The sequence below is a fragment of the Aspergillus caelatus genome, assembly GCF_009193585.1.
Source record: "Aspergillus caelatus strain CBS 763.97 unplaced genomic scaffold BDV27scaffold_8, whole genome shotgun sequence".
In the NCBI taxonomy this organism is placed as follows: Eukaryota; Fungi; Ascomycota; class Eurotiomycetes; order Eurotiales; family Aspergillaceae; genus Aspergillus; species Aspergillus caelatus.
This window is the reverse complement of record NW_022475271.1, coordinates 204330-217051: the sequence shown is the minus strand read 5'-3', so window position 1 is coordinate 217051 and position 12722 is coordinate 204330. Positions and strand designations below refer to the sequence as shown.

General features: G+C 51.0%; 2 protein-coding genes across 2 annotated transcripts; both read right to left on the bottom strand.

Moving 5' to 3' along the window:
- Nucleotides 1-1897: 1897 nt before the first annotated feature.
- On the bottom strand, nucleotides 1898-7272 carry BDV27DRAFT_140948 (putative C6 transcription factor (War1); the record flags this gene model as incomplete). Its single annotated transcript, XM_032069755.1, has 6 exons — nucleotides 1898-2383; nucleotides 2468-3027; nucleotides 3079-3359; nucleotides 3413-4824; nucleotides 5634-6260; nucleotides 6328-7272. 6 exons carry the CDS (start codon nucleotides 7270-7272, stop codon nucleotides 1898-1900), a joined length of 4311 nt encoding a protein of 1436 aa, XP_031932934.1.
- A 1166-nt stretch (nucleotides 7273-8438) lies between these two features.
- BDV27DRAFT_109362 (uncharacterized protein) lies at nucleotides 8439-12715 on the bottom strand. Its single transcript, XM_032064485.1, has 3 exons — nucleotides 11665-12715; nucleotides 10214-11597; nucleotides 8439-10136 (listed from the first exon to the last, which is right to left on the bottom strand). Exons 1-3 carry the CDS (start codon nucleotides 12240-12242, stop codon nucleotides 8703-8705), a joined length of 3396 nt encoding a protein of 1131 aa, XP_031932933.1. The 5' UTR covers nucleotides 12243-12715; the 3' UTR covers nucleotides 8439-8702.
- Between the last annotated feature and the right edge of the window lie 7 nt (nucleotides 12716-12722).

The following is a 12722-nucleotide window of genomic DNA, read 5'->3' as shown; positions in this document are numbered from 1 at the left end:
CATCCCCAACCTATCTCAAACGGGCTATAACAGGCTATTCTATAAGTTTTTACTAACCGCATACTTCTTAGAGTGGACGTCATCTTCGGCACATATCCATGTAGCTGTCGAATTAGCCGGCAGAGACCAAACGATAACATTACGAAGCATCATGTAAACATCCAAGACAGGATCGGCAACACGTCATATTCAGTTATAATGACTGACTCCTGGTATACATGGTGTACCCTCTCCTCCCTTGTCACTCCTTTCTCGGTAACTGATTGCGAGGGCACATACATGGGCGAAGCGAGCCCTAATCGCCGGGATCCAATGGGAGAAAAACACAAGAAGGAGAGGAGCCTGTAAATTGTACCCTAACCAAAGAGCAAGACGCCCACCTCCACACAACCATACCGAAGCCACTCCGTACATTCGGCGTATGTGCCACACTAACTTCAATACGGAGCCCCGGTATGTAGTTGTGAAGTTCCGAAAGGATCCCAGCTTGCATCGGATCTAGATCCGCGACCACCGGAACGATAAATATACTTTCACTGCCGGTGCCGAGATACCTTAAACCTTATAACATGAACTTATTTTACTTACTACCTCTCTTTTGTTTCCCATTAATCTGACGCTCGGATCGTTTCATAGTGGACGTTTTGACATTCCTATAATACATTTTATTATAAGTTGCGGGTATACGGAACTATAGAGTAAGATGAACTCCATTGAACTCCGTACTTTGCCCTACATCATCTCACCGTAAACTATATGGATCCAAAAAAAAAAAAAAAAAAAAAAAAGAGGAACCCTATACCAATAGGAAATAGTACAGCCACGTTCAAGTGGGGTATCACTACCACAACCACCTCGTAAACATTCGATAACCCCCACGCCGTCTCCTCTCCCCTCTCAGAGATACCACCAGTACGGGTAAGTCCCCAGCTGATCAAACATCCCAATCTAGAAAGTGAACTCCTCTACGGAAATGCAGAAACCTGGGTAATGACCGGCTTATGGTACCTTAGACCAAAGCCAAGTCAATACTAAGATAATCAAACTATGGTGAAAATTCAGGGTCAGGTCCCCACGCAACGACACACGGGTAATTAAAAACAAAAAAGCAGAAACTAACTCCGAAAAAGGAAAAAATGAAAAAAAAAAAAGAGGAAAGCCCTGGTTACTACAATTCTACTTCCAATTCTGCCTTCCCCCCTCCTGTCTCTTTCTCATTCTCTTTTTTTTTTTTTTCACTCTTCCTTTTGCTCAATTCTCCTGTGATTTTCCAGTTCTTGAATCCCGCTTACTAAAGTTTGGTAAGGAGTTTGATTTGGGGTTGTTATTGGTTGGTGGGAAAATAGGATAAGGTTTTTGGTTACGTGTGTTTTGGGTTTGAGTTTGGGGCGAGATTTTCTTTTTTTTTAACTTTCTTATCTTAGTTTCTTGTTTCTTTTTCTTGTTAGTTTTATTCTATTTAACTTTATTTTTGGGCTAAGTTTAATTTCCTATTTGGTTTTACGATCCTTTGGGGTAATCTGGGACAAAACTTATTTTGGTTGGAGTTTTCCATTGTTTGGGTTGTTTTGTTTGTTTGTTTGATCGTTTAGTTCATCCTGTTAGATGTATGTCCTAATTTGCGTTTTATATTTTCTGGTTATACATGGTTGACAGGAGAAGAGGGTATCATATCAAAGCAATATGTATGTATGTACAGAGCAGGAAGTACATTTCACCGTGAGGGAAATGGAGATATCTGTACAAATCAACAATCTCCACATGCCGTAAAAGACACGGAAGGCACGGGAGGTGTGTAGTACCACCTTCCGCCATCCCGCGTCTGAATCGCAAAGGGTATATATAAACGAGGGCGTAGACTGACACGCCGCAGAGGGTTGATACGAGTGTATCCACACTAATAATATCCGCTCCCCTCGGTCGGCAATGGCAGGTTGAAGAACCCGTCTCCCAACATATTCTCCAGCGCATACAGGTTCTCCGGCTCAAACCCCACCTGCATTCCCAACTCCGGCACGAAGAAACCTTGCACCGGCCACGGCATCACCATATTGCTATTTACCGAGGGATCGGGGTATCCCGAGGTTGGGATATCCTGGTAGGTTGACGTCAAGGGGGGATAGAATTGCCGCGTGGGAGCCGGGTACTGGGCCCAGGGGTTTGAATCGGACGTGCCACCTGCGGCCGGGGAAGGACTTGGGCCTAGAGAGGGTTGCGGTTGCGATACAAGGTCTGACGAGGGAGTTTGGCTGGCCGGCCCTGAGGCCGGGGGGGTGTAGTTGGCGGTCGATGGAGGGCATGGACCCTGGCCTGAGCTAGGACGGTTTTGCGGCTCGCCCATGGCGACTTCGCTCAACAGGTGTAGAGGAGTCGTGCCCGTGTTCTTCTGGGGTCATCAGCCATGTTACGGGGAACTTCGGGCAGGCATAGCGAATATATCGAACGAGAGATATGGGGACCAACTCACCCTTTGGTATTTCTCTGCGGCTGATTGACAAGGGATATTGTCATTGCCACAGTTCATTGGGCGCAGTCCGCCACCAAAAGCGTCTCTCAAAGCAAGTCCATGGTCCTTGCGTTTCAGAAACCACCCTCGAAGCATGCTCAACACCACCGAGAACTTGGCCGGGGTCCGGCCCCCAGCCTGCTCGCCGGCCCTGGTGTAGTGCTCGATCACGCGGTCGAGGTAGTATTCGGTCTTCAAACTAGCGACATCGATCACCTGGCCAATACGTGTTTCCGGTGAAGATACAATGGAATAAAGCTTGATCAATGCAACAACCGTAAATGACGTCCGGGCCAGGGCAAAAACAGGCAGAGAGATGAGATCCTTGATGTCAACGGAGCAGATGGTATCTATGGCTTGGTGAATTGAAGTAAGACAGGTGCTCAAAGCATTCATATGAGCGGCGCTCGTCGGGCTGGAATGGTCGTCGCCTGGCGATTTCTGATCCTCGCTGTAATCCACATGCATGGCACCCTCGTGAAGATAGAGGTTGACAATATATTCAGCTTGCGTAAATACGGCTGGCAGCTCATCAGTAAAAGATACAGGGACAGGATGGCGTGCGAACTTACGAAAGTCGCTCGGTCCTCGCTCCTTCCGGAGTTGCTCTAGCTGTTTTTCGAACACTTTGAGGGTGTACTGAACCTTGGGCTCTGAGAAAGCAACAATGGACCCAGTATCGTCAGGGCAGAACTGCTGATGGATATCCTCGATTATATGTACTAGTTTGGCCCATTGTATCATCACTTTATCCGAAGGCAATGCATCCGATGACTTCTCCAATATTTCTACACACTCATCCATATACGGAGTCCAGCGTACTAGAAGGGTGCGTCGCAACGAGGCGGCAACCCTACAGATGTCAGAGACCGTTTCTCACAGCCAGTCTCGAAAGGGAATGCTTACTGCACAGCTAGAAAATAACAACCCAACCACGCCCGTCTAGCCTCCGCCGAATCAGGGTCCTGAGACGGCGACTTTTTCAATATAAGGTCTTTGACCAAGGTCCATGGACGACTCTTTGGCATCGGCCTACGGTACATCCCGATATCCATCGCTAGCGACACAGCCATATGAGTCAACTGGTAAAACTTCAGCTCTTCAAAATGGTCCGGCGGGATGTACCAGTTGCAGGTCACGAGAAGTCCCTGAATTAAATCCAGTGACTTTTCACCTTTCACCACGACGCGTTCCGCAATGACCCTGTAGAAGTCTTCAATAAGTGAAATCTGCAATTCAGGCTGAATAGGCCCCACGGCTGTAGCGATGATGGCATGGAGTAACACCGGCTTGGTCTTCCGGATGTCTGCTATCGTGGTTCCAGGAGGGAAGACTACCATCGGGATATGGGGCGCCATATGCTTCACATATCTGTTGAACGCTTCCGATGCTAAGTCCGCACTCACAAGGCCTCGGTCAATCACATCGAGGGGCTCATTTGCTGCGTTCGGTTTCGGAGCTGTGGTATCTGAGCCGGAGCTTGGACGAGCATGCCATTGCCTAGACGTATTATCTAAGATCTGCTCTGTAGCAGGGCTTGGAGCACGATAGAATGAGGGTTCCACCAGACCACTGTCCCTTGAGTCCTTGATCTCCCCGCTATGTCGCCGTTTATTCCCCGCCAGGCCGGTGGGCTCCCCCACCGGCAGAGAACCAGTCGATGCGGTATGAGTTGGCCCCAGCCATCGTCTTCCAGTATGCTCCTCACGCGGCGGACCTGGGTACGCTGTTTGTAGCGTTGGCCCATTACCCTGAGAGGCCTGTAAGCTTGCCGTCAGCGCGTCAATCTTCCGCTCTAATTCTGCGACGCGACTATCCGTCTTCTTTTGGCGCCGACGGGTCGGGACCGTAACGACACAGGATCTTCCAGCCTTGGCACACCGTTTACAGGAAGCGTTCGGGTTGCTCATGTCAGGTTCGCACCGGACTTTCAACTGCCGACATGATTCGCATGCGCGTGGTCGTTTCAGCTCGGCATAAGGATCGTTGGGATCGATCGATTCGAGCCTATGTGTACTACCAATGATGCTCCCAGGGCTCGCTTGGTATAGAGCGTGACTGGACTGAGGTTGTGTGGTTGAGCTGCCGTAGTAGCCGGGACCGCTAGAGGTCGAGGCCCCAGAATGCAGCTGTTCATTCGGTGAGATCTGGGACGGAGGGTCGGGGTAGTCATTCGTCGGATGGGAGGAAAGAGGAGCGGGATCGGCTTGTCGAGTGGCAGGTGACGGAAGGTAAGCATGGTTCGTTCCGACTCCCTCTGGAGGGCTACTATCGCTGCCCGGACGCAGGCGCGGATCGATCTCCATCAGTTGCGGGGACTGGAGTGGATATGTCACCGTCAGCACGTCGGCCTCTCGACCGCGGCAACATGATGATGAAGTTGGGGATGGGGACTATTCTCAAATGCAGCAGGCGACGCAAGAGGATATGGAGTGGCCAAGGTAAATCAAACGGAACAGACCGTAATATGACTTACCTGAGAGCAGTTAGACTGTGGAACAATGTATGTCTGTTGATGGAGCTGCTGGCGTGCAGTCGGCAGAATCGGCGACCGATGACCGACAGCGGCTGATCAGTTCCCACTAGCCTGTTTTTGGGCTGCTCCCGCACTATACCGCTTTAATACAGATCCTGCCAGATCATTGGAGGCTTAACCCTACATCCTGTTTTCACCTATAGATTACGGTGGCATTCAAGTTGTAGGACGTCATCTAAAATGTATGTAGATTCCATTTTTTGAAATGTGTAAATCTACCTAGGGTCGACTGCGGACTGCGCCAAGGATGTACCGATACCGCTGGTAGGATATAGAGATATATATCTGAGATGGCAATTCGAAAGTGAACACACATATCATGGTAGAGAGTAGAACGCCACCTGCATATTTCCAACAAGCCAGCAAGGGAACAAGGGAGATAGAAATGAACGCCCGCTCGAACGGTTGCGAAAGAGATATCCAGCATGGAACTTGCGCCATAAACCCATAACCAACGCCATATTGCCAACCCAAGCTGATGAGAAGAGAAGGGCCCACAAAAGTATAGAAATAAAGAGATACGAACCAGCTAGAGAGTGAGAAATCCAAGAAAGCAAAACATATACAAATCGCTCAGGACACTTTATGTACCGGGCACTCCTTCTTTCGTTCGAACCATTCGACAATGCACCTTTTGTGGAACTTGCAGAGACATTCTAGTCGGACCAACGGCTGGCCAACCTCATACTCTTCCATGCAAATAGTGCATTCCTGCGCACTGCCATCATGCCCGAGACAATCCTTCTCGGTAGCCGTAAAGGCGAGCATTCGCACAGGGGTGGAAGACTGCGCAACGGGACTGCTACTGTGGGAGGACGAGCGCGCTCGGGAGCCATGACTTTCGATGCACTGCCTGATATGTGCCTCCCGAGCATCCTCGTTTCTGTTCATATCCAGAGGCGGAAGAACATGATCACAAATAGGGCAAAGGTCTCGCTCGTCCACACGGCGACGGGGAGCGGAGATAGGTAAACGTATCTCCTGATCGGCAGATGTAGCGAACGACGGTCCAGCCGACAGCATCGCGCTGCCTGGCGCCAGAGGAAGAGGCCGTCCCGATGTTATCGTCGACGGGGCAAATCGAGCTGCTGATAAAGAACCGTACTCCATTGGCCTTTCTTGGAATCGCGAGCCTAAGGACCCCCCGAAACCGCCGTAGAGATGATAGTCACTCGACCCCACTGTCCTGCGGGCTGAGCGAGTAGAGAAATTGTCGGGCTACAAATGATTATCTTCAGTCAGTCACGGAAACATTTACCGACACATAAAAGGTTAAGAAACTTACGATCGAGGCGTACGGCGGATGGCGGGCCGGTGATGAGAGGGAATGGTAGGAGCGATGACGGGATTGGTTGGTTGATGCATTAAAACCACCCCGTATATAATCTGTACCTGACTGGGGCTCGCCTGGAGCCCGGATGGTTGTATATCCACGCGGTGGTTCTGGGTTCGGGTCTGGAACGCAAGGGTTGCATAAGCGCACCTCCTCGCCACCCCCAAGAGCTGGGTTAAGGGCGGTGGGTGATTGAGACGAGTCGTCGCCTTCTAGATCAATGAGCGGCGCTACACGTGGTGGGATCAGCGTGGATGCACGGGAACGGTTGGTGTCAGGCGGATGGACAATAAATTGTCTCGGAATTGTGATCCGGTGAGGTGAACATGACGCGCACACCACCCGTCCACATTTGCGACAGTGATGTTTCCTGTACCAGAAACTGAACGGTGTTCGACAGATCGGACAACTCGTCACCTCCGAGTCGGGCTGCCACCGCGGCCGTATATACTCTAGATAATCATTTCCCGCTCGTGACCAGGAGGTTCGGCGGTCATTTGACCGCTGACGCTGGCCTGGGGGCGACGATGACAAGTCAATAGGCGTGGAGTAGGATGCACCAGGCGCAGAGCTTCCGTGTCGCATCGAAGACGCCGCACTGGGAATAGACCTGCTATCCATCTGTGCTGTTATCCGCCCTCCCGATTCAGTCGCACTGCCAGATACTGACTGTCTCGACCAGACATCCCCGTCCGCATTGACTAATCTTCTTTTTCGATCCGGGCCAGTTACAGTGGAGCGCCTTCTCCCAGAGCGTCTAGGACCAGCCTCGCTTGTCATGGCGGTATCGGAGGTCGCATGGGGTCTGAACCCCGCGGGATGCCCCAGGGCGGAATATGCGGTAGAAGCACCTACTGGTGCAGAAGTCGGGACAGAACTCGACGACGATGACGACATCAACCAAGGGTGTCGAGTGGATAACGAATTCAACGTTGGCTGTTTTCCTATCGCTGGAGAAATCAACCTCCGCCGTTTAGATGACGGGCCGTCATGGACTGAGTGGCGCGACGATTCCAGGGCGAAGAACACGAAGTCAGAAGTAACGAAGACGGACACGAACACTTAGAGATTGGTTTCGGGTTGGAAAAGCAAGCTCTGGTATCAGCCCCACGACGATTGGTTTCGTTCAATGGAATAGAAGGCAGGGACGACAAGGGGTGACCGAGCCAGTAATCAAGGACTTATCAAGTACGGTTCAGGGCGGAGAGGGAGTTTCCCAAGATTCGGTGTTGATGGCAAATAAGTAGAAGTGACTCGAGGAGTGGGTGTCTCGTGACACCACAAATACAGAACGCTAAAGGGGGAAATTAAGGAGGAGGAACGAGAATTGCACACTGAAGTCACGCTTGAATAAAATACGAAGTGAAGGCGAAAGAGAGGTAAAAACGCAGAAAGAAAAGAGGGTGAGAGAGTCAAGGTTAGTAAGTAGTTGTCAGGCAAGTGTGCCTTACGATTAACCGCCTTTCCTATTATTCTTCGCCGCGGGGCAACTGAAGAGATAGCGGTCCAAAAATTTAAGGCACCAAACATCCACGAGACTGCAGCACCGTGTGACCTCCGAATAAATTTTAAATCATGGTGCAGTCCCGGTGAGAAACCTTTATATTCTGCAAAATTTTTAACCTCGAGGGTCAGATGCCTTTTCCCCCTTGCTGAGGTAATGAGGAAATCTTCCAATTGTCAGGGTCTACGAAACTTTGATACCAATAGCGTTTGCCACTTCGGCTTATCATAACAGATACTGATCCACACTCTTGCTTCTGGATGGATACCCATAATAACGAATTTGATTCCAACCTCGTGATTTTTGGGCTATATAGCTAGAAAAGGACCATCCCATTATGCCAGTCGAGCTGGCCAACCCTAATTTCACGGTAGTTAAAAGAAACTATTCTCGAAAACTTCATACATGAATTGAACGCTCCACAATATACAAGACGAAGAGCTTCTGAATCAGAAGGCTTTTCCCGATCACGATTAGCTGTTCTTGCAGGCACAATGGAATGCCCTCGAATTAAGCATAGAGGAAATAGGGCAGAAAAAGTAAAAAAAAAAAAAAAAAAGGTAGAGAAAACATGGTAGGACGGGCAGGTATTTTGCAGGCCGTGGTGTATATGTAACGGAGATCCAAACGTATATCAGAACGCCAGGCACAGCTCTTTTCCGGTAGCACAAAACGAAGAATAGTAAAAGGAAATTCGTCACCTAGATATCAAATACAAATAGAACAGCGCAGAATATACATGCTGTCACATCGACGGATATATCATTAGGATAGAAGTGCAACTTGGTGCACTAAAGATAGTGCTTCACTTGGAGCACAGGACTTAATGACTTCCTTCAGGATGATGCGGCTCATCAACGAGCTCGGCAGCACTTCCAGTAAAAGAAGGTTCATCCGGGCTAGCTTCGTGGATATAGTCCCGGGTGCGATGCTGGGCAACGTATCCCATGCTCGAGGGCCGCTCGGTACCGTTCCCGTGCTGCCGGCTTGAGGACGTTGACGCGGTTGTTGAGGCTATAGAGAAGTTACGATCCCGCGAAGGGGAACTAGCAGCACTAAATGGCAATCGGCCGGTACCGGATGAGGAAGGATGCAACTGAGGAGCCGGGTAATGGGCCTCTTGCGAAACAGCTTTAGTCACAACGGGAAGAGATTTGTGTGATGCAGTGTCATTCTCTAAAGCCAACGACCGAGAATCACGCCGAGAAGGTCGCGAAGCCTGTGGGGCTCCTGAAGGTGAGCTATGCTGGGAGCCGATGCGACTGGGCAGCTCAATAGCGCCGCCGGACTCAACTTGAGGCAGGCTGATCAGCGCCTCACGGGTTCGGTTGTTGTCATCACTATCTGTATCTGGATACGATCGGTCGCTTCCTGAGACCCGACGGCTGTGCCCTGTGGTAGCCTGTTCGTCAGGCTCGTCTCGATATGGTTCGTGGACATCATCCCCTTCAGGAAGCAGACCAGGTGGGGGTGCCCTTGCGCTGCGAACAACTTCGAATCCTTTACCGTTTTCCTTAGTCTTTCCTCGGAACAGGTTGCGGAAGAAGCCGGTGGCAGAAGATACAGGTCCGGTGGGATCTGCAGGGCCAGTCTTCAGTTTACGCGTGCCGCTTTGCGACAGCGGCGGACCCCGGACACGGTAGTAGAAGTCGACCTCGCGAACAGCGTAATCTTTGCGGGATTGTCGAGGGTCGTCTAGATCGAGATCGTCTTTCGGCGCAGGAATGTAGGCTGGCACGGGGGTGGCCCGCCCAGACGCGGGGCCCTCGATTATATCATCATCGGCGTCGCTGCCTGTTCGTTGCCGACCGCCCGTTCTACCTTTCTCGCCTCCACTCATATCCACTCTCTTATTGCGAGGCCTGGGAGGTCTGTAGTACGGATCGTGCGCTTGCATGGCCAAAAGGGGACCGCTTTTCGGAGAATTACTTCCAGTTGTCTGGTAGCCTGCACCCTGGAAAGTAGGGTTGCTACCAGGCGTGGTGGGTGTAAATAGACCACTGCTATTGGCCCGACTATGGGTACCTCCATGGGCACTGCCCGACTCGTAGAAGGCGCTGGTTCTGCCCTCACTCGCGGCTGCCCGGTTCAGAAGCATTGCCGAGCTGCCCGAAAGGCTTCTGGGCCGTGATCCGTCAAACTGAGAAGACAATCGCTCGTCGGTGTGTGCTAGCATCGCAGCCTCGGAGCCCATGCTTTGGCGAGTTCCAACACTTCGTCTTGGCATACGCCGTGAGAGTTGCCGCATACCGAATACCTAGATCATTGTCAGCCTAGCACTCATACGAGAAGACCAACGCTAGGAAAAGAAGGAATCGATAATATTGTACATACCTTGACGAGGCCACCGCGGGTAACACCACCTTCGTAGCCTCCAGCACCGGCGAGTCGAGCTATAACTTCAACCAATGTCTGCAAGGCGTTCAAAAAGAACCCGAATACTAGAACGACTGCGTGTAAGAAGAGAATAACGTAGCCTATCCAACCGCGGGCAGCCTGGGACACGCCTAAGGACGGAACAAAAACGACGCTCAAGAGGATTGTGAGAAACCGCACGATCGAGAAACAGGCGTGATAAAGGTTCATGGATGTCGGCGAAGGAAACGGGCGGAAAGCAACAAGCGTCAAAATGGCAACAACTTCGCAAATCGCCAGGAGCACTATTTGAGCAATCCCTGAAGGTTGAAGCGCACCGATCGCGACGCCGCGGGCAAACGACAGGAAGAGAGACACCACAGTAAAGGCGGCCGCATCATCGCAGAAAGTATTGTACAGTGGACCATACAGCAACACCGTCGGCAGATCGTCGAAGAGGTATGATTTGGGACGAGTGCTCGCGATCAACCGGATGACCCAGATTGCAAAAGCTATCATGATGAGAATGACCACGACGGCTAGAGCCACAGAGTATGCTGGAGATTGTCTAGCGATAACCAGTTGAAAAAAGGAGAGCGAAATGAGCGGTAAGAACAGATAATTACAGACGATTCGAATGACGTTGCCGACGGTGAACGGCATGTTCTTAGAACGTAGGTCTTCCTCCGGAATATGGGCAAGTTCACGATGAAGCCACCGACATGCAAAGGCGAGCTGGATAATGAGCGTGATCGCGACAACAACCGCAAGCAACCATATAATCATCCCCGGCCAGATATCCCGCGCCGACTCCATTCCAACATATTGTTGTAGGGTGTCCAGCCCGTAGGTACCGTTCACGGTGTATACACCATCCTTTACAGGATTCCGCTCATTCCCGGGGCTTAGAAAGCTCTGGTTAAACATGAGGGTTGACCACGCAACCTGACTCACCACCGGTTGATAATAGCCGGGGTAGTTCAGCGACAATGCTCCTGTAAGTACCGCGAATTGCATATATTGTAGGCAGTCCCCGAACCCTGGCGTCACCAGGCGAAGGACATCTTCATCGCGGCCATAATTGCTTGTCCAGTGAAAGGGGTCCGTTGTGCCCCATGGACTGTATATTGCGGCGGTTACGGTCGCGACTCCTACGAGGATTAGGATAACAAGAGGGACATAAGCTAGCGCACTTTTCAGGGCCGATCCAAGATCTGGAGTGACATCAACCGATATACATCCTAGCTCAGTGGCCGCTGCATCGCCAGACTTGATTAAGAGAGTTGACGACAGGGTCGCAAAGCGGTACGACGAGAGCATGTCATGTTGGACCGAGAAAGAGCGTAAAGAACTCAGGTCGCTCCTAGTGATATTTACAACATTCAGTTAGTTCGACAACGTTTGGACAGTGGTAAAGCCTGAATACTCACGCATTAGAGTAGAAGACAGGTCCCAGCGGGCACCCTCCTTGGATGATTGAGTCACAGAACCTAGTTGGACCACTGTATGGAGAGAAGCTAACCACATCAACAGTCGTTATCAGGGTACTGTATCTGTTGTTGGCCGTATCCAGGTCCACGATCTTTCCCACCGTCGCGTTCGGGTTTGTCCACTGCGGATCATCGGGAGATGGATAGGATGACGACTGGTCGGCGGTCCCAGAAACATTACCGTATACCGTGATGTTTAAGTTATGCAGCGAATTCGTCAAGTCGAACTTCACGGACACATCGAGCGGGACAAACTGGAGTTTCTGGGGGTTCGATGCGATGGTGGGCGCAGGCAAGCAATTGTCGAAGTTCACCAGAGCAGCATAGGCCGGAGACACCAGTATCACCAACAGTAGCATCAATATCCACACTGTTCCCCCGCCACCGGACCGAATCCAATGTCGTCGCGACGATCGCAAGCTATCCCACTCATCTTGTGACTGAAACGATGGCGGTTTGTGTATGGAAACCCCAGGTGCGCGTCGGTCATGCCATCTCGCAAGTTGGTCTACGCACATCACGATCTTCGGGTATATGTAGGATGACCTCCTTGGGGAGGTCAGCCCCCTCGTAGACGATTTAATCCACGTTGTCCAACCAAGATCCGAGGATTTCTGAAGCTATCAGCGTCTGCCTAATCGGCTCGGTAAAGCCGCGAACTTCCAGGTGAACAGAGCGAACGGAACAGACCGGGGGAGGATCGGTTTGCAGGGAGGGTGGCGAAATAAGGTATCGCGATCGAAGGACCAAATAAGAATAGGAGTGAACTACTCCTCTCAATGCCCCGAAATGGAAATGTAGGGGATAGGGACCATAACTCCGAAAATTGGCGGCGGGGAAGGGATTTCCAGGTCCAAAAAGCGCAAGCGGAGGTAAACAGTGAAGGGAAGCCCGGCAATGACTGTATGGAGGACCGATAGGGATCCCTCTATTGTTTTTGGCTTTTTTTTTTCCTTTTTCTCACACAAATGAGCGCATTTACTGGTTAGAGCCACAGA

Excerpts from the sequence above, each read along its gene's own strand:
- BDV27DRAFT_109362 (XM_032064485.1), bottom strand. The coding sequence starts at position 12,242 with ATGTGCGTAGACCAACTTGCGAGATGGCATGACCGACGCGCACCTGGG. Across the intron at positions 11,598-11,664 it reads CCTGTCTTCTACTCTAATGC|GAGCGACCTGAGTTCTTTAC; the intron begins GTGAGTATTCAG and ends AAATATCACTAG. Across the intron at positions 10,137-10,213 it reads CCCGCGGTGGCCTCGTCAAG|GTATTCGGTATGCGGCAACT; the intron begins GTATGTACAATA and ends ACAATGATCTAG.